Source organism: Thamnophis elegans, chromosome 16, assembly GCF_009769535.1.
Source record: "Thamnophis elegans isolate rThaEle1 chromosome 16, rThaEle1.pri, whole genome shotgun sequence".
In the NCBI taxonomy this organism is placed as follows: domain Eukaryota; kingdom Metazoa; phylum Chordata; class Lepidosauria; order Squamata; family Colubridae; genus Thamnophis; species Thamnophis elegans.
Genome location: NC_045556.1, coordinates 1441910 through 1469511, shown reverse-complemented (window position 1 = coordinate 1469511; position 27602 = coordinate 1441910). Strand labels below are relative to the sequence as shown.

Genomic DNA, 27602 nt, shown 5'->3' with positions numbered 1-27602 from the left:
TCACCCAACATCTGGAAGCATCTGATGATCCCCCTTTTCTGTTCAGGAGCTCAAGCCATGTGATCCTCCTGTCCACCATCAAACCATCTTTCCAAGCAGCCTCCGTGTCTCCAGTGTCTTTTCCCCCACTTGGAGCTGAACCCAGAGGGACGTTTCTTCCAACACAACCAAATGGCCAAATGGGGGGGCTTAAGACATCAGGCCCATGAATTCCACGGCTAATCACAAACGCAACAAGTGCTTTAAAAGGCGTCTGTCTCTGGATGCCCCACTGACATCCTCATGTTGACATCAGTTGCAACTCTCATGTTTGATCAGGCTACGACATGAAGCAAAGGGAGCTTAATTGAGTGGGGGCAGAGGGAGGGGGGGCTGGGAGAAAAAAACCATAACCGAGATGAATGCGCGCGGAGGGCGTCTGGCTTTCCCCTGCAGCTGCAATTTAATTCCTTGTTTTCATGTAGCCCCCCCGATGAAATAACAGGATTGGCCGTTGAGTTGCAACGGGGGGGGGGACAAAATCCCATTTGCTCTGCAAAGCAGTTTATCATCCTGAAGAAAAAGGGGGAGGGGGAGGAGGGTTTGAAGGGAGGGAGGGAGAGGAGAGGGAGCCATGGCATTATTGCTCATTTCGGTGGCTTTGTTTCCTGATGGGCACAGCCAGGGATAATTTCCGAAGTATTAACCTCGGAGCAGAGCGCAGGGGTGTTTGCCATCTCTGGCCCCAAACAATGAGAGCATTGTTTTCTGGGGGGCCAATGCCCGGAGTCCAGATGCATGTCTAGGGTCGGCCCCAGCTGCCCCGTTCGGCCCCATGGCAGCTGCAGAGTGAGCGCCGGCAATTAGCTGGCATCTGCTGCACCACGTTTACCAACCCCGCGCCTGACGGCTCAGCGGCCATAAAGGCACGCTCAGCAGGAAGGGAGGAAAGGGACGAGTTGAGGGGATGCGCCAGACCAGGCATCGCGCACACCTGAGAAGCAAAAATTGGCTCGGCCTCTGATGAGGAAGCCCAAACGTCCTGAGAGCAAAATCCTGTTCTGGAAGAGTTGCCACGTGGTGACATCCTTCCAAGAATACAGTGGTTCCTTCCATTTCAGTTCATTGATTCAGGAGTTCATAGCAATAGCAATGGCAGTTAGACTTATGTACCGCTTCATGGGGTTTTCAGCCCTCTCTAAGCGGTTTACAGAGCCAGCATATCGCCCCCCACAGTCTGGGTCCTCATTTCACCCACCTCGGAAGGATGGAAGGCTGAGTCAACCCTGAGCCAGTGAGATTTGAACCGCCGAACTGCAGATAACAGTCAGCTGAAGTGGCCTGCAGTACTGCACTCTACCCACTGCACCACCTCGGCTCCTATTTCTTAGACATATATACAGAATCAGCCTCTTGCCCCTTCCTTCCTTCCTTCCTTCCTTCCTTCCTTCCTTCCTTCCTTCCTTCCTTCCTTCTTTCCCACTTATTTAGCAATAGCAATAGCAGTTAGACTTATATACCGCTTCCTAGGGCTTTCAACCCTCTCTAGGCGGTTTACAGAGTCAGCATATCGCCCCCCACAGTCTGGGTCCTCATTTCACCCACCTCGGAAGGATGGAAGGCTGAGTCAACCTTGAGCCGGTGAGATTTGAACAGCCGAACTGCAGCTTAGCAGTCAGCTGAAGTGGCCTGCAAGTACTGCACCCTAACACACCTGCTTCACCACTCCTACAGGGGGGTCCCTTTCCCCCCCCCACCCCCAATTTGATGAGGCATCCCTAAATTGCCAGTGTCATCTTTGCATTCCAGATCTGGACTCAGATACAAGCTGCAGATGCAGACCCAGAAACTGTCCCCTCTTGGCGAAAGTGGACGGGCTTGAATGTGACCATTCCTTGGCCCATAATCCCCTAGTCCCATGAGCAAGCAGGCCGGGAGCGATGGGAAGGGGCATCCAGCCTGGGCAGAGAGTGCTGGATTGGGGAACCCTTGGTGGGGTGTGCCTTCATAGAGAGGCCTCCCTTCCCCTGTCTGCCACCGTCGCTTTGATCTTGAGTTTAAGGCAAGGGAAAGGCAAATCTTGAGCGCCTGGCCCTCCTTCGGATCCAGCAGGAAAAACCTTCTTCATCTGGGGAAATGTGCAAGCAGGGATCCTGCAGCTGCGATTGGCCTGGCCAGAGCCAATCGGCTCCTTCCTTTCGTTTGACTTGCTCTCCCTCTCCTGCCAAAGTCAAATTCACTTCACTCTGCTCTGCTGCTCTCCGCTGGATCTCTTCTCTCTCTCTTTTCTCCGCTGGCCGAGCTGCCTCCGGGGCAGGCAGAGTCTCCGTGGGCCGCTAACCTGATCAGCCCGGGATGCTGCAGCCTCTCCGTGGTGACATCACGGCCAGATGTTTGGCAGAGCCACACCCCCAGGGGGGGTTGAAGGAGCTCTAACAGGCTGCCTCACTTCTGCCACGCCAGCATGCGAGGGAAGAGCTGCCGGGGGTGCAGGAGGCCAGCGATGGAGACGGTCTGCTTCGAGTGGCCAGCTGTTCTGCGGGGGGTTTGCCTGTCTTGACGTGCCTCGCCGGCAGCCTTTCCTCTTGAGAAAGAGGGCAGGAAAGGGGCGAGCCTTTTGCCCACGGAGTCCTTCTTGTGAAACCTGCTCTCTTCCTCTCCTGCAAGGAAGGTGCCCCTGCCAAGCCTCTGGATGGTGTGGGTTTTTGTGCACCCCCGAGAGGCGTGGAAAATGGCCACAGCTGCCTACTTCGCTGCCGAGTGCCTGGTCTCCATGTCCAACCGGGCCGATCATCCACTGGTCCTCCTGAAGAACCAGACCTCCACCTGTTGGGATGGCTTCCCCTCTCGCGGACTTGACTCCCAAGGGAGAAACCCGAAGGGAAGGAGGCTGCCAGAAGACAACGGGGCGGGGGGGGACCTCAGTGTATGCCGTGGCCAGCATCTGGCCGACCTCAACCAGCACCTCCCGAAGTCTTCCTCGCTCCAGCTGGAGAAGGTCCCAGAGGATGGAGCGGAGGAAGGAAGCCAGCGCTCCTTCTCTTGCAGGCAGCGCTCGGCCAAGACCTGGCCTGCCAGCCAGCGACTGTGCGGGAGGAGAGAAAGCAGCCACACCTACCCACTTGGCTGCAGAGAACCAGCCCGGCCCGAAACAAAGGAGCAGGAGGGGACGGTGCCAGCTCGACCCAGAATTACCCCAGAAAAAACACAAGTGCCACTACGTGGGGTGCAGAAAAGGTTTACGGCAAGTCTTCGCACCTGAAGCTCATCTGAGGACCCCACAGGTGAGCTCTCTGCTTGGAGGTGGTGGTGGTGGAAGAGAGGAGGAGGAGGAGTGTGTGTGTGTGTGTGGGGACTGATGACTTCAGACTTCCAAAACTAAAGTTGAGAGAGGTTGAGGAGAGTCCTTTAGCCCTTCGGGCTAATGTAGACCCCCCCACGGCTGGGGTCGCCATTCATTAACCCGTTATTAATGAATGCAGGTGGGGAATTGCTACCTGTCCCACTCCTTCCCTTTCTTCTCCCTCCTCCCCCTCCCTCTTGCCCGGTTCTCACCTGATGGCCAGCTCAAGACCCCCCTCCTGACCTTTGGCTCCCTGGCCCAGCAGAGCGGTTCTTCTGAAGGTGCTAGCCTCTGGCCCTTGGGGAGAGAGCAACGTGGCGGGCATGGGGTATTTTAGGGCTCTCTGCCTTGAGTATTAGCCACTTAACCCTTGTTCGCCTCCCCTCCTGAGGTTCTCAGTTTGTACCCATTATGAGCAACTTTTTCTCCATTTCTCCTTGTTGGAGACTGTGGGAGGGGAGCCCTTCCAGTACCTCGTTGTTGGCTAGAAACTTTAATGCTAGAAAGTGTAAAGAGGGCAGGTCCTGTTTCCTGGTTAAACCAGGACGGGCATTTCTTCTTCTCCCTACCTTCATTCTAATCAGAAAGATGGAGGTAAGAAACCGCCTGGCTGTATTTCTCCTCCCGCTTCAAACTTCCTGCTGGGTTTCAATCTCGTGCCTCTCGTGGGCACTGCCTCGGTTTGTCACATCGGTTATTTCGGTGGAATAACTTTGCATAATTCCGGGGGTGCCCACCCAAGAATTGGGTAACGAGGAGCTGGAAAATGCCTCCTTCACGGTCTTATGGGACACCACCCAGCCAGAAGTTGGTCTCTGGAATATCTGGGTTTAGCAGAGGTATTTCTACGTGAATAAGGATTATGCTCTGGGTGTATTTTCTGTCCCCTGTCCTCTGCTCACTTGTGCCCTCCTTTATTTTCTTCCTTCTTTTTATCTTTCCGTCCTTCTTCCCTCCCTTCTCCCTTTCTCATCTTCTTTCCTTTCTTCCTCTTTCATCTTCCACCCTCCCTCCCTCCTTTCTTTCTTTCTTTCTCACTTCTCTCTTTCTCACTCTTTTTCTCTTCTTTATATCCTTTATATCTCTTTCTCTCTCTTTCTCTCTCTCTTTCTCTTCTTTCTCTCTTTGTCCCTTTCTCTTTCTTTTTTTCTCTTTCTTCCTCTCTCTTCCTCTATCTGGTCTCTCTCCCTTTCTTTCCTTTCTTCTCTTGCTAAAGAAGGTCTCAGCTGTCTCAAATAGGACTTCTCTGCTGTCCAGTCCCCTCTTGATTTACAGGCATCCTGTAGTGATATCCTGTAGAAACTAAACTACCACTGAAATCAAGACTGGCATTTGTGGGACATTTCCTTGCAAGAGGCTTCTAGGGATATCGATGCGTATTATTATTATTATTTTAAAAAACCCTGTCCGAAAGCCAAGTCTCCTTTCCAGCAAGGGCGCCTGGCTCTTACATGATTTCTGCCGAGTGACGCTGGCTGGGTTGAACTGCGGTGCCACTTTCCAGGAAGAGCTGTTGTTCTTGTTTGCATTGTGTTTTCATCACCCTCCCTAACCGTAGCTTTCATGTGGAGGGAAGTTCGCCCGTCCCTCCCTTGCCACTCTGACTTGGCAGGGCTGTCCTCAAAATCACTCCTCCTCCTCCTCTCCTCCTCCGGCCTCAACTTCTCTTTTGCTTCCTTCAGACCCAGGAGACAAAGAGGGTTGAAGCTTCGTAAACCCGGCTGGATAGAGAGGCAGTTGAAGGTGGGGGGGGGGAGGAGGGGAGCCTTGCAGCTGGTTGCCCTGGGGAGAGTGGAGGGTCCGACCAACCCGTCACGGTCACTCGGGAGCCAGTTGGAGGACATGGAAGTCAAACAGGGTCACGGCTTTAGCACACTCTTATCATTGGGGCTGGTCTTGGGAAGAGGGAAGATAGTGCCTTTTCCTTTGCTCCTTGGTGGGAAGCTCAACCAGGGGTGTTGGGTTGGGTTAACTATGCGGTCAAGGGCGAAAGAGTGGAGCAAAATCAGGGCAAAAGGCAAAGGAAAGGGCACCCTCACCTTCGCGGGTTAGAGTCAGTACTATGCATGGTGTATCACCTTCAAAACTGAGCTCTTCCCAGGAGCCGAGACTCCGCCAAAGGAATGCTGCTATTTATTTAAGTAGGGTTGGGGGGGGGGTTCCATTCAGTTGACATATTTGAAACTTAATTATGCTCTGCAAGTTGAGAAAGTGCTCAGCAATTCAACGGTTTTAGTTTAAAATATAAACATACAAGGTTGGGAAGAATTCACATGAAAGAGATATTTTAAATCCCTGGTTGTTTTTTTTAAACGGAATTATGATTACCAAACAATATCAGGTTTTTGGATATGGATTACCATAAATCCGAGAGGCATAGAGGGGGGAAAGCAGATATAGAAACTACAGGAAATCTATTACCATGTAAATAAAGAGACAGGTATAATAATCGAAGGAGGAGAAATGGGGAAATTAAATCTATATTCTACCAATCAACATTTCCTTTCCCCCATCCTCCTCCTCCTCCTCTTCCTGCTCTTCCTTCTTCTCCTCCCTCCTCCTCTCCCTCCTCCTTCTTCCTTCCATCCTCCTTCTCCTCCTTCTCCTCCTCTTCTCCTCCCCTCCTCTTCTCCTCTCCTGCTCTTCTCTACTCTCCTCCTCCTCTCCTCCTCTTCACTTCCTTCCTTCCTTCTCCTCCTCCTTCCTCCTCCTTCCTCTCTCCTTCTCCTCCTCTCCCTCCCCTTCCTTCTCCTCCTCCTCTTCCTTCCCTTCCTTCCCTTCCTCCTCTTCTCATCCTCCTCTTCTTCTCCTCCTCCCATCTTTATTTCTTTCTTGCTTTCGTATTATGACATTTCCATGTTGTCCATCATGAGTGGAGAGTGCTGTTTCCTAAGCAACCTTCTGCTGTAGTAAATACAGAATCTCTGGGATTGCAAACAAACCGACACTATGCAAACGAAACAATAATGGACAACTTTTCTCCTAGAACCAGAGCTGGGGACGGCCTGGCTAGGAAGCCGCATAGATTCCAAACCGAATTCCTCTTTGAGAATGGCATGTTTTGAGAAAACCTTGTAGGCTTCGTTCAAACATCAATCTGAGCTTGGTTCCTTCGGGAAGTTGCATGGTTTTGCGTGAACCTTGGCCAGGTGCTTGGAGGTTTCCTCGAATGCACGAGTGATGAAGTAATAAGGGCGCAAATGTTGACTTATAACCCAAGGCTTGTTCTAAGCTTCTTGAAATAGGCACCTGCCTGTTGTCCCTGAATCCCTTAGCTGCCTATTGACTTCTGCTGATCTGGCCTTGGTGGGCTGCAACCCCAGGCTGCACCCACAGAGGGGTAGAATCACGAGATAGGCCACTTTTGGTCAAAATACAAAAAAAAAGAAAAGATGTTGGGACTCTAGAAAGAGTGCAGAGAAGAGCTGCAAAGATGATTAAGGGGCTGGAGGCTAAAACATAACAAAGAACAGTTGCAGGAATTGGGCATAGTCTAGTGAAGAGAAGGACTAGGGAGGACTTCTAATATTTGAGGGGCTCTCATAGAGAATCCCCCAAAGTACCTGCAGGGAGGACAAGGAACGGATGGAGACCAATCAAGGAGTGATACAACCTGGAACGAAGGAGAAATTTCTGGACAGTGAGAACAATCAGTGGGACAGCTTGTCCCCAGAAGTTGTAGGTGATCCATCCTGGAGGCTTTCAAGAAGAGACTGGACAGCCACTTGTCTGGAATGGTCTCCTGCTTGAGCAAGGAGGGTTGGAGTAGAACAGTGTTTCTCAACCTTGGCCACTTGAAGATGTCTGGACTTCAACTCCCAGAATTCCCCAGCCAGCATTCGCTGGCTGGGGAATTCTGGGAGTTGAAGTCCAGACATCTTCAAGTGGCCAAGGTTGAGAAACACTGGACTAGAAGACTTGTGAGGTGCCTTCCAGCTCTGTTATTTCCGTTCTTCTCCTCTATTGTCCCTCTGTCCGCACGGGAGCAAAGTACAGGATAGGCACAGAGTGCTGCCGTATTTTAACAGCCGTAGAAAGAGGATGTCTTCAGCTTAGAAAAAGGTCTCATGGAACGTTTGATGATGGCCAGACAGACTTTCCACTTGCTAGAGAGGTCTACTTTCTCTCCACCCTCTTTTCGTTTCTCTCCAATTCAGTGCTCATAAAATGACTTTGTTGCAACAAGAACAAAGAAACCTAAACCACATCAGATGTGAAAAGCAGAAAAAAATAGATCACGGGAAGAATGAAACTGAAACCCTCCTGAAAGTATCAAGGGGCACAGAGAGCAAACAGAATTTTTTTTAAAAAGACAACAATTTGAAATCATAAAGCACGCACAAGTTCAGCTCCCATTTGCAAGAAAAAAAAAACATGGTTCTCGTTTTACAGAGTGGATTGATACGTCACAGTGTAAATCTGGGCTCCTCGATAAAACCTTCAAAATGGACTTTCGATAGCTACTTCCCCCGGTTGGCTTCGTTTATTCTCAATAATGCACTTTCAAAGGAGACTTTCTGGGTGTACAATTGCTGTTGTTATCTTTAGAAGATTTTGGTGTCTGTCCTGTCCCAGCATTCGGTTGAGAAGACGCCTTGACATGTCCACGGAATATCTAAGACAGTGGGTGTCCAAGCTTGATAACTTGATGAATGGAAGACTCCAACTCCCAGAATTCATGCTGCGGAACTCTGGGAGTTGAAGTCCAGAAGTCTTCAAGTTGCTACGGTGGGACACCCCTGATCTAAGATCTTCCACTTTTTTCAGTGTGTGATCCAGACCCCAAAACGATACTTGTACACACCTGGTATTTCTCTTTTGGGGTGATTTTTATCATTGGGTGTGCTCTGAGAGGTAGACAGCAATGAAAGAAGAAAGAAAGAAAGAAAGAAAGAAAGAAAGAAGATAAGTAAGAAGAAAGAAAGAAAGAAGGAAGGAAGGAAGGAAGGAAGGGAAGGAAAGAAAGAAAGAAAAGAAAGAAAGAAAGATTTGACTGTCGGAGAAGGAAAGAAAGAAGTTAGTCTAAGGCAGCAACCAAATTCTTCCTAAAAACCATGCTTGTTCTTCCTCTTCAACATGTTTTATTGCAGGTGGACATACAAGAGAATGAATACTATTCCATTCTGGAACATATAAGTCACTGGAGCAGGCAGGAATTAAGGACATTTTACAATCGTCCTTATCATACGATTTCATTTGCTCCTCTGCCTACATTGGCTTCCCGGAAGCCATTCAGTGGGATGTGGATCAACTGAGCAGTCAGTGGGAGTGAGGAAAAAAGCAGGAATCCCATCTGCTTTCAGGAAGGCAATTCCAGTGGGTTGCAGCAGCCAGCGGAATGGAGCAGAAGCAACAGGGTGTTTTGAGAACTCAACAGAGGAGAAGATCGTAACTCAGGGTTGAATTGTGGGGGGTCCTTGGTGCTCTCTAGCTTGGGTTCTTGTCGTTGTCCCCAACTAGGGAACAACATCAATGCTAGAAGGAAGGAGGTTTGGGAAAAGAGAGAAAGAGGAGGAGGAGGAGGGGAGGAGGAGGAGGAGGAGGAGGAGGGGGAGGAGGAGGAGGAGGAGGGGGAGCAGGAGGAGGGGTATTTTGGAGTCCTTGCTGCTCTCTGAGCTTGGTGGTTTTCTTGAAGACGTTTCATGTCCCAACTAGGGAACAACATCAATGTTAGAAGGAAGGAGTTTGGGAAGAGAGAAAGAGGAGGAGGAGGAGGAGAGGAGGAGGAGGAGGAGGAGGAGGAGGAGAGGAGGGGAGGAGGAGGAGGAGGAGGAGGAGGAGGAGGAGTATTGTGGAGTCCTGCATGTTTCCTGGTGCTCTCTGAGCTTGGTGTTTTCTTGCAGATGTTTCATTACCTAACTAGGGAACACATTCAGTGTTAGATGACAGTGGGGTTGGTAGGGAGGAGGAGGAGGGTCGTGGGTCCTTGATGCTGACTTTGGCTGGTTTTTTTGGAGACATTTCATGACTCAACTAGGTAACATCATCAGTGCTCATGTGGGTGGCTTGCCTCCACAGTAGCTTCTGGGCTTGGTTGGTTGGCTTGCAAATGTTTCATTGACCCATCTAGGTAACACCATCAGTGGTAGCCCCCTTTGCATGCTGTCTGAAGGTTGAATGTGGTCGCAATTCAAGAGAATATTTGTAGCTCAGGGTTGAACTGTGTGGGGTCCTTGGTGCTTGCAGATGTTTCATTACCCATCTAGGTTGCATGATGTGACCAGATATGGTAACGAAACTTCTGTAAGGAAACAACAAAGTTTGGAGAGCATCAAGGACCCCACAGTTTTGGGACTTTCTTGCATAGCACCAAGGAGCCCAGATTGGACCCTGGAATGAAGGAAGTCTTGCCTTCCTTGGGCTGGGATCTGAGGGACACAGGAAGGAGGATCTTGCACTATGGAAGATTAACGTTCTCTTCTTCATTGGGTCTCCACACCTTCCTTGCTTATAAATGAACAGTGAGGAGGCAAGGGCTGGCTCATTAGATCCAGAATGTCAACACTCAGCAAAAAGAGAGAGAGAGAGCGAGAGAGAGAGAAGCTTTTTGGCACAGAACGCTACCATTCCTCAAGCAAGCGTGTTTTCCTTGAACAGCTGGGAGAAGATAAAAGACATATTTGGTTTTCACTGCCCCAATCCATGTTTGACAAACATTTGTCCACCTCAAGCACACCAGAAGTTGGTTACTGCAACAGGCAAAGAAGGAGAACAGAATCAACAAGAACAAAATAACATGAAAGCTTTCCCCTCTCTTACTATGTAGAGCAGGGGTCTCCGATTTTGGCCAACATTGAGGCTTGTGGACTTGAACTCCCAGAATTCCTCAAGGGAGTTGAAGTCCAGAAGTCCTAAAGTTGCCAAAATGGGAGACCCTTGACGTAGAGGACAAGCCCCTGGAATGGGGTAAGACCTTTCAACCCATGGACATCCTCTGCACAAAGCAATAGCAATAGCAGTTAGACTTATATACCGCTTCATAGGGCTCTCAGCCCTCTCTAAGCGGTTTACAGAGTCAGCGTATCGCCCCCCCACAGTCTGGGTCCTCATTTCACCCACCTCGGAAGGATGGAAGGCTGAGTCAACCCTGAGCCGGTGAGATTTGAACCGCTGAACTGCAGATAGCAGTCAGCTGAAGTGGCCTGCAGTACTGCACTCTACCCACTGCGCCACCTCAGCAGAAGACATTGCTTACAGTATCTAAATGGTGTTCAAGGCATCAGAAACTATTTAAACCTGTTCGTGCCTTGACACCTTGGAACAGTGTTGGGTAGCTCCTTCAGACCCCAACACAATTCAAAAATAAACGGGAAAAAAAACCCCTGCGGCGTCACAAAATTATGCCGTGTTTTCTGGCATTTCAAAGTTCTTGTCGGATTTTTTTTTAAATTACTTTTATGTCCCTTTTGGCACCTGGTCTTCTCCAAAGTGGCTGCTTCTTCTAATCCCGGGGTGTCAAACTCAATTTCATTGAGGGGCGCATCGGGGTTGTGTTTGACCTTGGGCGGGGGGCAGAAGGGGCATGGCGGGGTGTGTGGCCAGCTCAACATCACTTGTGTTGGGGCCGCCTGTGGTGGCCTGTGCGCTCTGCCCAAACTCTGTTTCCCGGCTGTGATGGCCTCCTGCAATCCGCTGCCTGCGAAAACAGAGCTTGGGAGGGCCTGCACACTCCCCTCCTGAGCTCCGTTTTCACTGGCAGAGGCACCGCGGGCTGGTCCTTCACTATTTCCAGGGCGGCTCCATGGGCCACATCTAAGTCCCCCCACAGGCCAAACCTGGCCGCCGGGCCCTGAGTTTGACACCCCCTGCTCCAATCCAAGAAACGTGCCAAACCCTCTCAATTTCCACAACTGCAAATCAGGCAGGCGAACAGGGGGTCTCTAACTGTGCAGCCCGTCCAGGAGGCTGGGTGTGGCTGCCAGAAAACGTTCGAAGTTGGCACTCGCCGTCACTCTGTCTGTGCCCCTTCCCTGACTCTGTTTCAAAACCTGTTGGTTATAGTCACACTTTATATTTGAGGTATGTGCTGATAAACAATCCTTCCTTGGAATCTGGACACCCAGGGTGCCGGCCTGGGGTGGTCTCGGGTCCAATTATATTGCTTTGAGCTATATAATTCTCATTGTACTGATTTGGCCAGAGACAAAAGACGAACCCTGAAGAAGGTTTTTTCTGTCCTCAGCCCTCTCTTTGTCCAGCCCCCTCAATTCCACTTTCTTTACTGTAATGAGGAGGCGAACGGCCTCCGGTATGAGTTCCTTGGCAACATTTGCTGGAGATAATGGCAAAGAAGTGCCAAGGGACTAATTAGCCTTGTTAACATATCAGGCTCACGGTGGAGACGGGAGTTTTTTTCCCCTGCTCTTTCGAAGAGAAAACGGAGAAGGCACCACGGAGGCTGATATTTGGAATCTCTTTTTTTTTGTAAAGCAAGCAAACAAACGATATGCATTTTGCCCAGCAAGCAGGTTGAAGCAGATCCGCCCAGCTCTCTGGAGTTGGAAGATACTTGTGGATCTTAGCAACTTCCCTCCAGATCCCACGTTAGGGAAGGAAGGAAGAATGCTTTCCGAATGGGCTTATGGCAGCCAAGAGCAATTGTGGGAATGTCAGCAGGCCGTTTTTAATTCCATCTGGCCAGGAACCTATCCGGCACCGTGTCAATCTCAGATCCACCTGAGTTGAAACCCAGTTAATTCGAGGCCTCCATTGCTGGCTCCAACTGCTTTTGAATCAGGGAAGGGAACCGCGTATTTAATTGCTCCCTTTTGAGCTTGTAAAAAATTGTCTTCAGCTGCTGCTGCTGCTGCTGCTCTAATCCTGCTTTGTGGTCTCTGGAGAGTCCACACAATCAAGTATGTTTCCCAAAATAATCTCTCGCCTCACCTTCTTCAGCCTGCTGTGCTCCTAATAGGCGGGGTTTTAACTCTTCTGTTATCCAGTTGAAGCAAGAGAGGAGCTGCTGAAAGGAGACATCGTCTTAGCGGGTCCTTCGGAAGTTGGGGTGTTTGGATTTTGGAAAGAGGTGGTCTTGGAGGTGACCGGAGGAAACTAACAGGGTTAATGGCCTCCTTGGACCCTCTCCCTAGGTCAGTGGTTCCCAAACATGGCAACTTTAAGACTTATGGACTTCAACTCCTAGAATTCTCCAGCCAGCCTTTTCTGAAGGCCATGAGGGTGGGAGAGGTCCGGACCTCTGGGAGTAGCTGGTTCCACAGGGTCGGAGCAGCCACAGAGAAGGCTCTCCTCCGGGGGCCCCGCCAGCCGACACTGTCCGGCTGATGGTATCCGAAGGAGGCCCATCTGTGGGATCTTATTGGCCGTTGGGAGGTATGTGGCAGTAGGCGGTCCTCGAAAACATGCTGAGCCATGTAGGGCTTTAAAGGTAATGACCAACACCTTGAATTGCGTCTGGAGACCAATTGGCAGCCAGTGCAGCTCGCGGAGGATAGGTGTAATATGGGTGTATCTCGGTACACCCAATATCGCTCGCGCGGCTGCATTCTGGACTAGCTGTAGTCTCTGAACGCTTTTCAGGGGTAGCCCCATGTAGAGCGCATTGCAATAATCCAGCCTTGAGGTGACAAGGGCGTGAGTGACTGTTTGAAGTGCGCCACGATCCAAGTAGGGCTGCAATTGATGCACCAGGTGAACCTGGGCAAAGGCCCCCCCTGGTCACAGCGGACATGCATGCCCTACATTTTAGGATGGGGAGGGCCACAGCAAAATTTCTCTCCTCCTTGACAAAAATTGAGCACAAAGCATTTCATTTAGATCCGTTTGAAAAAAGTAACTTTTTTTTTTTTTACATCTCAACACACATGTGTTAAACGCCTGTTTTGTCTGGCTGTGCGCGGCTGGGGCATGTCCAAACCTGGAACGCGAGAATGCGTCTGAGGTGGCCCACGTGACTCCTTTTTCTGTTTTATAACTTCAAGTGGGCCTCTGTGTCTCCCTCCCCGGTTTCACTCCCAAGTAATCCTGGATTAACTGCTTGGATCTGAAATGCTGCTGAGGGGAGCCGAAGCCACAGCCGAAACGGAGGGTATGCGCTTCGGGAGTCCTTCTTAGAGGCTCCCTGGACGGTTCCAGTTTTGGTTGTTTACTGGTCTCCCTTTTTTGGCTTCCGCTGGAGAGCAGCTCACGTGGTTGAGTGAGATCACGATCTTACTGTATGCTGGTGAGACAAAACAGCCAGACAGAGAAGGTTATTTAAGTGCAGGCTGAGCGGCCAGACAAATCTAGCCTGTGTTTTACAAAGCTGGTCGTTTCAGCAGTTCAAGTCCAGGAGATTCACTTGCGCCTAGCCTAGGGGGGGGAAATTGGACACGTTAGCAGTTGGCTGAACTTGGGAGAAGTCTTCTAAGTTATTTCAACATTGAAAGGGAGAAACATTTCAAATTGCTCTGGAGAAAAAGATTGTGTAGCACAAGGCACGAGTTACATTCTCTTGCACAACCTGGAGTGGAAGGGATTTCTGCAAGAGCAGACAGATTTTGCATGTTGAAGCTCCAGGCGTTTGGTGGGTCCTTCCTAGCCAACCAGAAGTACACAGTCAGCAGGGCAACAAGAAGAGACTTCGCTTTCTTTTTATCTCCTCCTTCAGAAGATAGTTTAAAACCACCAACCTCAATTGCCTCGATGCCACTTTCAGCCTTATCTGAATTTGCACACTTGACTTCAGCAGAAACCATGTCTTCCTATTGATGGAGGCTGCTGGTTGACTTACATTTCCTGCTTGAGGGCCAGAGAGGGGCCAAACATTTGAAGGGTGATGACAGCGCACGCAATTATCATAGCCTGTCTCTCAAAAAGAAGTCATCGGCCACTTTCTAGAGTCCCAAATGCAAAGTTACGCGGGGGAAACTGACGGTGTGTTTTCCACATCTGGGTTATGAAGCAACTAGAACAGTGTTCCTCAACCTTGGCGACTTTAAGTCCTGTGGACTTCAACTCCCAGAACCCCCCAGCCAGCAGAGCTGACTCTCTTGTCATCCCTTCCTCTGCAATCTCTCCACTTAGATCAGAGGTCTCCAAACTTGGCCACATTAAGACTTGTGGACTTCAGCTCCCAGAATTCCCCAGCCAGCATAACTGACTCTCTTGTCATCCCTTCCTCTGCAATCTCTCCACTTAGATCAGAGGGAGTTGAAATCCATAGGACTTAAAGTTGCTAAGGTCGAGAAACACTGAACCAGAAGGACATAGAAGAGACCAATCAATCCTTTTGGGACTCAACAAAATTATGATCAGCCTTTGGCTGGTCCTGAAGAAGTCAGCCAAGTTTGGATGAAGTCATTGTTTGTCTAGAGAACCATCTGGATGTCTCAGAACTGAAAGCTAAACTCAAATAAACCACCACACAGCAAAAGGAGACAATGGGAAACCACTTCCTTATCGGGACCAAGTCTTCTATCCTTGAAGCCACCAGAAAACAAGACCAACGAGAAGTCGGCTCAATCCATTTCAGAGACTGTCAATGAAGCAACCCTCAGAAACCTTCTCTCCTTAAAGCTATTCCACACATTTGTGTTGTGCTCCACAACAAAGGAAAACAATTTCCCAATTCTCAACCCCCCCCCTAAAGTCAGAAGATCAAGTCTAAGGGAGGGTCCCTTTTCATTTCAGAGACTAAAAGCAACGAAGCGATGCGTTCTGTGTATTTGAAATGGGTCTCCATGTATGAGGGAGCAATGGAAAGACGGTTATTTGTATTTGTATTTTATTATTTGTATGCCGCCCTTCTCCGGGAGGACTCAGGGCAGCGAACAATTCAAGGGGGAAAAGGGGGAACATAAAAGACAAAATACAAATAATAAAAGTAGACAACAGTCGCACAACCATACATGTCGAGAGGGAGGGAACTCATCCACCCCCAGGCCTGCTGGCAAAGCCAGGTTTTGACGGCTTTTCGGAAGGCCTGGAGAGAGGTGAGGGTCCGAATCCCTGCGGGGAGTTCATTCCAGAGGGCCGGAGCTGCCACAGAGAAGGCCCTCCCCCGGGTAATAGCCAGGTGGCATTGGCTGGTAGATGGAACCTGGAGGAGGCCAACCCTGTGTGATCTGACGGGTCTTTGGGAGGTAATTGGCAGCAGGCGGTCTCTCAAGTACCCAGATCCAATACCATGAAGGGCTTTATAAGTTACGGTTATGGCTCTCAGGTGCCCAATGCTGTCATCTTTAGATACAGCTCACTTAAAAGAGGCTGCAAAACTTAACTGGCAGATTCAGCAAGCAGATCTTTAGTTGAATAATTGGGGCAGTATCTCTTTCAATTAGTTAATAGAGTGGTGGGTTCTTCTTTACAAAGCAGTGCATTCCTGTTTTGTTACTTTCCCTAGGGAAATAAAAATAAATGGTGGGCAATGACTTTTCCTTCAAAGAATAAATGAGATCATTTATCTGCTGAATTTTGTTGTCTTTTTTTTCAACATCAGAGAAAAAGGCACCCTAGGGCCAAACTTATTTTAATTAAGGCATGGGATTAATCGACTCAATTTAAGAGTAGGCCACGACTCACAAAGACCTACTGATTGAAATTGAAAGAGCCAAGGTGGCACAGTGGTTAAATGCAGCACTGCAGGCTACTTCAGCTGACTGCTAGTTCTGCAGTTCGGCTGTTCAAATCTCACCGGCTCAAGGTTGACTCAGCCTTCCATCCTTCCGAGGTGGGTGAAATGAGGACCCGGATTGTTGTTGGGGGCAATATGCTGACTCTGTAAACCGCTTAGAGAGGTCCGAAAGCCCTATGAAGCGGCATATAAGTCTAACTGCTATTGCTATTGCTAAATACAAATGAATTACTTTGCAAAACGCACTAGTTCTCTACCAAGATCAGGGGGCATCCATAGAGTAGAGTTTTTTTTAAAAAAGCCAGCCCTAATAATACAACTGGAGCTTCACCTATTTTTTAAAACTGTGCTTCATGATTCATTCAGAGGAAAATGCTTTCTGAGATATCTCGTTTCCTGACCGGGAATGATTTTAAAAAGTTAAATCAGCATGTGGAATTTGCATTGGAAAACTGCTGTATTAAATGCCACAGAAGAAAGAATTAAGTCATCCCTGAAGATTGGGGACTTCAATTCCCAGAACTCCCCAGTCAACAGATGATTCTTGAGGATTCTGGGAATTGAGCTCAGCACATCTTGAGGTTCTTCATGTGGCATAAAAAGACCGAGGGCATATTTCTTTGTGCAACCAATTCCCGGGGTTTTAAACTCTACCTCTGACCTGAAAGGAATGTTACTCAAGACCAAATTGGCTAGCAGTTCTCTTCACCAGTCTTGGTGGACTGAGTCATCGGGGATGGTTTACAAAACAAGACATCGCCTCTGGCTTCGTTTACTCTACTTTCCTTAGTTTTGCCTTCTAGTATTTCCAGAGATGATGGTCCTGAATTTCTTCTCATTTCACAACTGGCTCAGTCTTTAAGACTTTAACCAAAGTCTTAAATTTTTTCAAGGTTAGGAGGGTCTGTATTATTGGTCCATTTTAATCAGGATGAGCAAATTTGCAATTCCTGGGGAATGTAACAACTCTACGGTATGAGTTGTCCTGGTTACTAGGGTGCTTCTGCCCTTCAAAATGCTGGTTGTCACCTTTAAAGCCCTTCATAGCTTGGGACTGGGTTATTTGAGGGACCGTCTATCCTCAATCGTTGGTATCTGTCAAATCTGGTCAGACAGGATGGGCCTCCTCCAAATTCTGGATCTGGAAGATATTCAGAAGAACAGAGTTGGAAGGGACTTTGGAGATCTTCTAAAACTCTGCTCAAGCAGGAGACCCTAGACCAGGACTCCCCAAACTTGGCCACTTTAAGACTTGTGGACTTCAACTCCCAGATTCTCCAGCCAGCTATGCTGGGAGTTGACGTCCACACGTCTTAAAGTGGCCAAGTTTGAAGACCTCTGCCCTAGACCATTCTGGACAAGTGGCTGTCCAACCTCTTCTTGAAAACCTCCAGTGTCGGAGCACCCACAACATCTCGAGAAAAAGTGTGTTCCACTGGTTGATTGTTCTCCCCATCAGGAAATTCCTCCCTAGTTGGCTTCTCTCCTTGATCAGTTGCACCAGAGTGCAAATGTTCAGATGCTCTTAACCCAGAAGAGCAGATGCCACGCACAGCCTGGGCATCCGGGCAGCTTTCTCAGAGTCTCCCAATTGTTTGCAGGGCAATTTTGTTGGCATGCAACCGGTGGTTGGCAGCCCCCTTCCTCGGCCATGACAGCTGTTCCACCGAGGCGGCTTTCTAATCCACCCACGTGTTCTTAGCGATGAGTCAGGCACAGGTGTGGCCCGCATTCAGAAATGGCCCGGATTAACTCTGCAATTAATCCTTGAGTACACACTCTTTGTATGCCCTCTCAAAAGGTCCCACGGTTTTATCCCCTCCTATCCAGATCCTTGTGATAAGAGACTCAGTTCTCGCCGGATGGACCTCCACCATGGAGGTTCTTTCATGCCGCTTCCCGGATCGATGGTCCATTGGGACAGCAAATTGAAAAGAAAATGCAGGCTCTCCAGCGCCTCTGCCAAGTGGGCTCCCTATGCGGTTAGTCCTCTAGTTACAACAGTTCGCTTAGCGACTGTTCAAAGTTGCAACGGCACTTTAAAAAGTGACTTACGGTTGTTTTTCACACAACCATTGCAGTGACTTGATTAAAATCCAGATGTTCGGCAGCCGACTCTCATTTATGACGGTCGCAGTGTCCCGGGGGTCACGCGATCCCCTTTTGCGACCTCCTGACAAGCGAAGTCAATGGCCAGATTCACTTAACAGCCGTCTGACTGATTTAACAACTGGTTCCCTTTAACGACTGGTTTACTTTAACAGCTGTGGCAGGGAAGGCCGTAACGCGGAGCAAAATCCACCGAACAAAGCTCTCGCTTAGCAACAGAAATCTGGGGCTTCACTGTGGTCATAACTCAAGGACTATCTGGAGACATGCTCCGGTTTTCACCTCTTTGGCAGGGTTTCCTGCTTTCCTGGCCTGTGTGCATAAAAACAGAGGAGGAAGAGTTTGCTTTGGCCTTATTGTTTGTCTACACAACTTTTCCATTACCCTCTTATTATGTTTCAAGCCAGGGAACGGATTGCCGCAAAACACAGAAACACCCTTTCTGGTTCTCATTAGCAGCCTCAGGGAGTGTGTCATGGGGCTACTGAAAAAAACGTGCAAAATGCGTGAGCAATGCCAACCTTTTCCCCTCACCCCACCCTTGTTGGGAGAAGGAGGGTTGAAACCTGAATTGGGAACTGCAGCTCCAAAGATGACAGGCTCCCTTAACGGGTCCTATGACAGGGGTCTTTAAAGCTCCTTGGGGGGAGATCCTAAGGGAAGCCTATAGCAGTAGCAATAGCAGTTAGACTTATATACCGCTTCATAGGGCTTTCAGCCCTCTCTAAGCGGTTTATAGAGTCAGCATATCGCCCCCACAATCCGGGTCCTCATTTCACCCACCTCGGAAGGATGGAAGGCTGAGTCAACCCTGAGCCAGTCAGGATCGAACTCCTGGCAATGGGCAGTGAGTTAGCCTGCAATACCGCATCACTGTGAGGGAAGGGGAGGGAGGAAGGAATGACAGATAGCAATAGCAGTTAGACTTATATACTGCTTCATAGGGCTTTCAGCCCTCTCTAAGCGGTTTACAGAGTCAGCATATCGCCCCCAACAACAATCCAGGTCCTCATTTTACCCACCTCGGAAGGATGGAAGGCTGAGTCAACCCTGAGCCGGTGAGATTTGAACCGCCGAACTAGCAGTCAGCTAAAGTAGCCTGCAGTACTGCACTCTAACCACTGTGCCACCTCGGCTCTCTATAGTGAGAGGGAGGAGGGAGAGGGGGAAGGAAGGGGAGCGGGAAGGAAGGAAGGAAGGAAGGAGGGAGGGAGAGAGAGAAGGGGAAGGAAAGGGAAGGGAAGAGAGACAGACCATAATGTGAAACCTTCATAAAAGACCATCCTTCTATGCCGAGGTGGCGCAGTGGTTAGAGTGCAGTACTGCAGGCCACTTCAGCTGACTGCTATCTGCAGTTCAGCGGTTCTAATCTCACCGGCTCAAGGTTGACTCAGCCTTCCATCCTTCCGAGGTGGGTGAAATGAGGACCCAGACTGTGGGGGCGATATGCTGACTCTGTAAACCGCTTAGAGAGGACTGAAAGCCCTATGAAGCGGTATATAAGTCTAACTGCTATTGCTATTGCTCTGAAGTTAGCGATCTGGAGCAAAGCTTGCTCCAGCCACCTCATTTCAGGCCCAGCTAGCTGAAGATCTAAAGCAGGGTTGTCTCACCTGGGCAACCTTAAGACCTGTGGGACTTCCATGCCCAGAATTCCCCAGCGGTCCATCCTGGGAATTGAAGTCCAGAAGTCTTAAAGTTGCTACGTTTGCGCACCCCGATCTAAAAGAAGGACCAGACTGGAGGAAGCGGGGAGGAGGAACCCCTTTGTAGAGTGTAGAGTTGCAGAAAAGGAGAGCATCTCTCTTTGTTTTTTCCTCGGAAGGTCCAGGAGAGCGAGTCCATTCGGTCAGTTGGCTCAGCAGAGTTGAGCTCAGGCCTCGGTCTGTGGGAAATTCAGCTTCTGGAGGCGCCAAGCCAACATGTTCTTTGAGAAGCTCCGTGATGTCAGGATGAGACCCATCCAAGAGGAGGGGAGGCAGAAGGTGCCAAAGCCAGGAGGGAAAGCCGAGGGAAGGAAGGAAGGGGGAGGTTTCGTTTTCAAATCGTTTGTGGAAAAACCTCCTTTTCCAAGAGGCCTTCCCAGCTCCAGGGTGGCCCAGATCTCAGAAGGCAAAAATAGCCTTGCTGACTCCGAAGTTCAGGCTGAAATCAAACCCTGATGACACACAGGCCGGAGTTTGTATATGCCGAAAGTCTTTGGCCTTTCCCAACCGGGAAACCCCAAAGATCAAGGAAAACCTTCCAAGGGGGGATAAATAAATGGCTGGGCTTAAAATAGCCTTGTGTTCAGTTCAAAAGAATGAGGCCAATGGTTAAGATCTGCTATTTCTCTTTCTCTCTCTCTCTCTCTCTCTTTCCCCCCCTTTGATGCGGAGGAAAAGAAAGCCACCTTTTATCCAAACCCCAAATATCTCATTTGCCCCCAGGGGGGGTTTGAGGTTCAGCCTGCTGGTCAGTTTGAAGTGCCTGCACAAAAAGCAGGGGAAGTGGGAAGATATTTGCCCAAAGATGCCAAGCCTTATTTAAGGGGGCTTTGTTTAAAAGTCCATCGTGGTTTGCTTAGCCGGCGCAATTCCAACCCCCCGCCCTCCCCAAAATCGTGCATGACTGGCCTATCACCGGAGGGGTTCCCAGCACTTTTTCCTGCCGCAGAAATGAATATTCTGGCTGGGGTTTTTTTTTAATCACTGGAACAAGCCTAATTGACAAACTCGGGGAATTCATGCTCTATTTTGGGGGTCCCCAACCGCCAGACCATGGTCCGTTTGGAACTGGGGCGCACAAGCGGCGGGCAGGCGGGCATTCGAAGCTCCACTTCAGAGATGGGTTTCTGGTCTCATGATGACTCACTTAACAACTGCATCACTTAGCAATTCCCAGGGCCAAGTATGGTCATAGCAATAGCAATAGCAATAGCAGTTAGACTTATATACCGCTTCATAGGGCTTTCAGGCCTCTCTAAGCGGTTTACAGAGTCAGCATATCGCCCCCACAGTCTGGGTCCTCATTTCACCCACCTTGGAAGGATGGAAGGCTGAGTCAACCCTGAGCCGGTGAGATTTGAACCGCCGAACTGCAGATAGCAGTCAGCTGAAGTGGCCTGCAGTACTGCACCCTAACTGCGCCACCTCGGCTCTCATAAGTGAAGGACTACCTGTATCTTGAGTGTAGATGGTTTTTGTCAAAGTCTTATTCTTTGGTCCAATATCAGCTGCTGTGGAACCAAGGAAGCCCCCGTTTTCCAGACAGACACGGACATTCGATCCAATGCTTTGGATTGAGCCGAGGTGGCGCAGTGGTTAGAGTGCAGTACTGCAGGCCACTTCAGCTGACTGCTAATTCAGCAGTTCGGCGGTTCAAATCTCACCGGCTCAGGGTTGACTCAGCCTTCCATCCTCCCGAGGTGGGTAAAATGAGGACCCGGATTGTGGTTGGGGGCAACATGTTGACTCTGTAAAACCGCTTAGAGAGGGCTGAAAGCCCTATAAAGCGGTATATAAGTCTAACTGCTATTGCTATTGCTTTGAAGAACGGGTGTAGGAATTGGGGAAGTCCAGTCTAATGAAAAGAAGGACTGGAGGGTCATGATAGCAGTCTTCCAATATTGGAGGGGTTGCCACCTATTCTCCAAAGCACCAGAAGGCAGGGCAAGAAACAATGGATGAAAACTAAGCACAGAAGAAACCAAGCAACCTAGAAATGAGGAGGACTTTCCTGACAGTGAGAGCAAGCATTCCAGGAGAATGATTTGCCTCCGGAAGTTGTCGGTGCTCCATCATGGGAGGCTTTCAAGAAAAGACTGGACAGCCATTTGTATAGGGCAGTGTTTCTCAACCTTGGCAACTTGAAGATGTCCGGACTTCAACTCCTAGAATTCCCCAGCCAGCGAATGCTGGCTGGGGGATTCTGGGAGTTGAAGTCCGGACATCTTCAAGTTGCCAAGGTTGAGAAACACTGGTATAGGGTTTCCTGCTTGTGTAAGCGGTTAAGACCTCCAAAGGTTCTTCCAACTCTGTTGTTTTGTTCTTCTGCACTTTTTTTTGCGAGTGTTGGTTGTATCCTGTGTCTGAAGAGCAGTAGCCCATTGTCCTAATAGCCAACGCACATTTCCAGGGGCCCAGCAACTGCTTTGCACAGGTGGCTTCTGAAGAATTGAGCCTGATGCAAGACATTTTGCCACACTGCTTGTTCCTTAACAAATATGAGGCAACGAGTCCCAATGCTTTCTTTTGCTTTCTTTCCTGCCAGTAATAGGGCACTTGGTACTGTATAACCACATCCTCCCCACCATCCTGGTTGCAGAGAAAAGGACAGCTCAGGGGATGCTGTAAAGAAGGGTCCTTCTCTGAGCTTGGCTGTTTTCTTGCAAACATTTCATTGCCTAAACTAGGTTACATCATAGCAATAGCAATAGCAGTTCGACTTATATACCACTTCCTAGGGCTTTCAGCCCCCTCTAAGCGGTTTACAGAGTCAGCCTATCGCCCCCACAGTCTGGGTCCTCATTTCACCCACCTCGGAAGGATGGAAGGCTGAGTCAACCTTGAGCCGGTGAGATTTGAACCGCTGAACTGCAGATAACAGTCAGCTGAAGTGGCCTGCAGTACTGCACTCTACCCACTGCGCCACCTCGGCTCCTATTTCTTAGACATATATACAGAATCAGCCTCTTGCCCCTTCCTTCCTTCCTTCCTTCCTTCCTTCCTTCCTTCCCACTTATTTAGCAATAGCAATAGCAGTTAGACTTATATAGCGCTCCATAGGGCTTTCAGCCCTCTCTAAGCGGTTTACAGAGTCAGCATATCGCCCCCAACAACAATCCGGGTCCTCATTTCACCCACCTCGGAAGGATGGAAGGCTGAGTCAACCTTGAGCCTGGTGGGATTTGAACCGCCAAACTGCAGATAGCAGTCAGCTGAAGTGGCCTGCAGAACTGCATTCTACCCACTGCGCCACCTCGGCTCGGTACATCATCAGTGCTCGAAGGGAGAGGGGTACTGCTCCTGAGTGCTCCCTCTTAGCACTGATGACGTTACCTAGTTTGGGTAATGAAATGTTTGCAAAAAAAAGCAAGCGATCCATAGTGATTTAATGTAGTTGCAAAACTACAGATAGGGAGAGAAAGAGGCTGCCTTTGGAAGCCTGAACCAGTGGAAAAGTTGAAATCTATCCATCATGACAGGCCTTCTGCATGTTATACCCAAGAGAACAGACAGTTGGGGGTCATGGGAGAACATCCTGTTGGGAGAACATAAATAGGACTTATTCTCTCTGTCACCTCCTCAACTGAAGGCCACAGAATTGTGTAACCACATGGAATAAACTCTGAAACCTTTTGGAGAATAGGATAGGGGAGGGTAGAGGGAAAGCTTCTGACAATTGTGCGACTCACAGCTGAGCCGCGTGATTGTCGGATGCTTTTCTCCTGCTTTTTAAAGCATTTTCCCCCTGCCAGTTCACCCAAACCAGCAGCGGGGAAAAAAATACTTTAAAAGTGAAAAAAATGTTGGCTACGCCCACCCAGTCACATGACCCTCCCCGCCAAGCCACACCCACAGAACCGGTGGGGGGGGGATTTAGATTTCACCACTGAATTGAGGGTCTTTTTCGCATAACGGAGCAAGGCAGGGCAGGGCTGACATGCCAAGGTTGAGAAAGACGGGGCCAAGGGCGTGTAACCTAATTGACCCACCTCCAACATTACGGGAAAATAGAGCAATAGGATCTTACCCCACAAGGCACAGTGGGAGGAGGGCTGTTTGAGCCTCAGCCTTGTAGCAATGATTTCTGTCCTTCTGGGTAGACAAGAGTTGATATGAGCATCCAAAGGAAATGCAATTTCGTTCCTCAATAGGTGGGGACTGGAAGAAGAAAAAGTCCTTTAGCTGAGCTGGAAGAGCCAAAATGTTTTGTCAACCTTCTGCAATTTATGTCTGTTTGCTCATCTTCCTTGCTGTAGAAACTGCCGGTTCCTTGACCAATAATCCTTTCTTCTGCATTTATGAAGGTGGGGTGACACCCCCCTCTCCCCCCCCACCCCGTTGTTCGTTCTCCGAATTTATGGGCTTGCTATATTAAAAAGAGCGTGTCAGATATAAATCAAGGGACAAAAGAAAGGGACGATTTCATCGCTGCCCCTTCTTCGTTTGCCCACCCAACACCAAGCAAACTTTGCAGTGTGTTTATTAGTCCTTCATCTACAGGAAGGGAAAAATAATAATTTTGAGCTGCCCTCCCTAGAAACAGGCATTCGGGCTGCCCAGGAAGATAAGCTCATCAACCAAGATGAAGCGGAAAAGCAATAGAAGTGTTTTATAGCATCGTGGACAATATCTATAAAATTAGGCAGCCTTTGGCCATCTATCCATGATCACCCACACCTAACTGTAATACACTATTAGGTCTTCTTCTCTTCTTCTTTTAATTTTAGTTTAATGTTTGAATTTGTTGTGGCCCACCAGTGGCTTGAGGAGCTGGCAACAGATTTGGACAGTGAGGAGGTTGGGGAGGGACATGGGACAGCCCTGGAGTCTGGGGAAGGCTCCGAGGAGGACTTTGTGTCAGAGAGGGGGCCAGAGCCGTCTGACATTTATCAGATCAAAGTCAGACATCAGTGAGGCAGATGAACAGCTGGAGCCTGTTCCCAGTGTGCGCATGCGCAGAGCTGCCAGACGAAGGGAACAGCTAAAGAACAGGGGTCGACTTGGGAGTGAGGCCACAGGTGGACGGTGAATGGCCCCTCCCAGAGGAAGTAAGAGAGGAGCGGAAGGGGAGTGGAGTTTGCAGGAGACAATTAGTTCGCTTAATTGGTTCATGACTCTCCGAGGCTCCTTGCCAGGTTTTTCAGAGATCAGCCTGTCAGCTCTCCAAGCCAGATGAGGTCTGTGACTGTAAATCCTCCCTTGAAAGACTTTGCTGGATGTGAATGAGCAGAATTCACAGCCAATTAATAAAGGGGTTGTTTTTGTCAGGGCCAGGAGTTTGCTTCCTGCTCTCGGGAAGCCTCGGTCAGAACAGAATTCTGGTGGGCGACCGTAATAAAAGACCGTTTCTCTTTTCCGTGTCTCCCTGCAGGCGAGAGGCCCTTCGAATGCCGCTGGGAAGAGTGTAACAAGAAGTTTGCCCGTTCCGACGAGCTGGCCCGGCATTTCCGCACTCACACGGGCGAGAAGAAGTTCTCCTGCCCGCTCTGCGACAAGCGCTTCATGCGGAGCGACCACCTCACCAAGCACGCCCGCCGTCACGCCAACTTCCATCCCAACATGCTGAAGAGACGAAGCGGCTGCAGCTCCAGGACGGGGTCTCTGAGTGACTACAGCCGGTCTGATGGGTCCAGCCCCAGGGACAGTCCTGGCAGTTCCCCCTAAAAATCTCCCCGCACCTGCACGCTGCTTGCCACCTTCGCGTCCAATTCTTTGGAGTTCTCGTCGCCTCGTAACGCTTTGCTCCCCACCCTCTTTAAACAAAGCAAGAGAAAACGTGGCCTTGTTTTGAAGGGAATAAGAGGGTGGGGTTTTTCTCCTGCAAGATTGCTGCAGAAATTTTTTTTGGCACAGTAGGACTCGAGTTTTATACGTTTTTCTCCATGGTCCTTCCAGGAATCTTTTCCTGGACATTTCTTTTTGCTCTGTGTGCGTGTGTGTGTGTTTTTAAGCCTTAAAAAGATGCTCTTTTGTATAGTTTTTTCTTTTTGCTCAGGTGTCAAATGGAATTTTTGTAGGGAAACAAAAAATGCAAAATGCAAAACCAGGAACTACAGCCAGGTTGATTCTAACTTTCCTCCATCAAACTCTCCTTTTACTCAGGGATATATGTCTATTTATGTACAATGAAGACACCTCCAGCCACAGCCTTGTTTGATAAAACCGTTTGCACTCTCAGAACCTGGCTTCTGGTCCTGTCCTGCAATACAGCAAGGAAGTCAGGCCCATCTTTGCACTCAAACGATTGGATTTCACAGTTGGGGTGAACGCTTGGAGGGATTGGGGGCCCTCTCCTCCACAATTTCAATCAACCAGTCCTCATTTTCCCCCCCCCCCTCTTTTTTCGGGTCGTTTCATGCTGGAACGATTCTGCCACCACCAACTTCCTGTTGCAAGAAGAAGAACTGTCTGTATAAAAAGTTTATACTCGAAAAAGAATTGCAGGGGGTAGGTGGAAGATTTTTTTTTTTTTAAAAAAAGAAAAACTTGAAGTAGGTGCCTTAATTGCTTGTTTTTATTCTAAATCTAGGAAAATATATTTACACTGGGGAATATTTTATTGACGCATCAAAGGGGTGGGATGGTGCTCTCTGGGGATGACAGCTTGTGACAACTTCGAGCGATGAAGTTCTGGGCTGAACCCCTGTATCTGCTTCTCTGTCGGCCTCGCGCATGAAGTGGGCATCGATTTGAATAATGTTCCATATCCTTCTCTTTGCAAACAAAAACAAAACTCCTCTGGAAACTGTGTTTCAGAGTCTTCCAGTCTTCGTCAAGGTATTTGTGCTGATTTCCGGCCCTTTTTGACTTACAAGCCGAAGAGTCTACGGAATTCTGCATTATGGCAAAAAAAGTCCATCCATAATCAGATGGAAACAAGCAACGGTGATCCGGCAATACAATCTTTTGGAGGATGGTGGAAGCAACTAGAAAGTGTTAAAAAGATGGTGTTTTAGCTCAAGAGCAGTTCACAATTTTCCTCGCTGTCAGTGTAGCGTAGGGTCTGAAGGATGTACTTAAATCTTCTCCCCAACCAGCAAAAACTCTCGGATCTTCCGACAGATTTCCCTTTGTCCTATCTAGCAGTTTGGACCACTTAATCCCTCCAGAAGTCCCTCCAAGCAGAAGGATCTCCTGCATCCAGGTGGAACCGAGGGTCAACGTGAAAGCTAGCCTAAAAGAGCTAGCTTTCTTGAAGGTCTTGGGACTACTTAAAGAGTTTAACTCAACAGAAGAGATCTGTGGATATGTAAAACTCCCCTTTCATGAGTGGGGAGATGATTCCTTTCAAAACTGGGCCCCATGTTTGCTTGGCATGGATGGATGGATGGACGGATGGATGGATGGACAGACGGACTGTGTCCAAGGTAGATAATGCAGCCCTCCTGAAGTGGATGTTCTCTAGATGTAACTTCCAGAATTCCAGCTCTGGAGGTTGCTTTCTCAACAGATGTGGAAGGTTTTGATAAGACTCATCTCTTGCTTTTGAAGTTAAGGTCGGGGGAAGCCAGCCAGAAGGTTGGGAGATGTGCCTTTCCTAGAAACCTTGTTGCTCTTGAACTTGGCTTCTTCCAAGATTATATTTCAATGCGTGGAGTGCTTTCCCTGTGATCGTGTTCCTTTTTTTTTTTTTTTTTTAAATACTGTTAATATAAATGTAGCCGACTGTAGCACAGTAAAGCAAACTCCATTCCTTCAAACTACTGTTTACGATTGATGCAATCAATACATTCCAAAGGTGTTCTAACCAAGACTTTCCTTCCAATTTTGCAATAATTCCATTTTGCCAGATGACTTAAAACACACGTGAGCACATAGACGTAACTGTACTGTACATAGATTTGCAAAAAAGTAATATGCCACCCGTTAAAGCGTAGCTGGTAGGTGCTATTTA

The 27602-nt window shown here is 48.9% G+C and overlaps 1 protein-coding gene across 1 annotated transcript; it reads left to right on the top strand.

Annotated features, from left to right (window-relative positions):
• Positions 1-2273: 2273 nt before the first annotated feature.
• Positions 2274-27337, top strand: LOC116519258 (Krueppel-like factor 13). The gene is given in 7 exon segments (XM_032233091.1): positions 2274-2767; positions 2769-2919; positions 2922-3033; positions 3035-3209; positions 3211-3242; positions 3867-3916; positions 25080-27337. Coding segments are annotated over 7 exon segments (870 nt in total). The 5' UTR covers positions 2274-2710; the 3' UTR covers positions 25373-27337.
• Positions 27338-27602: the final 265 nt, after the last annotated feature.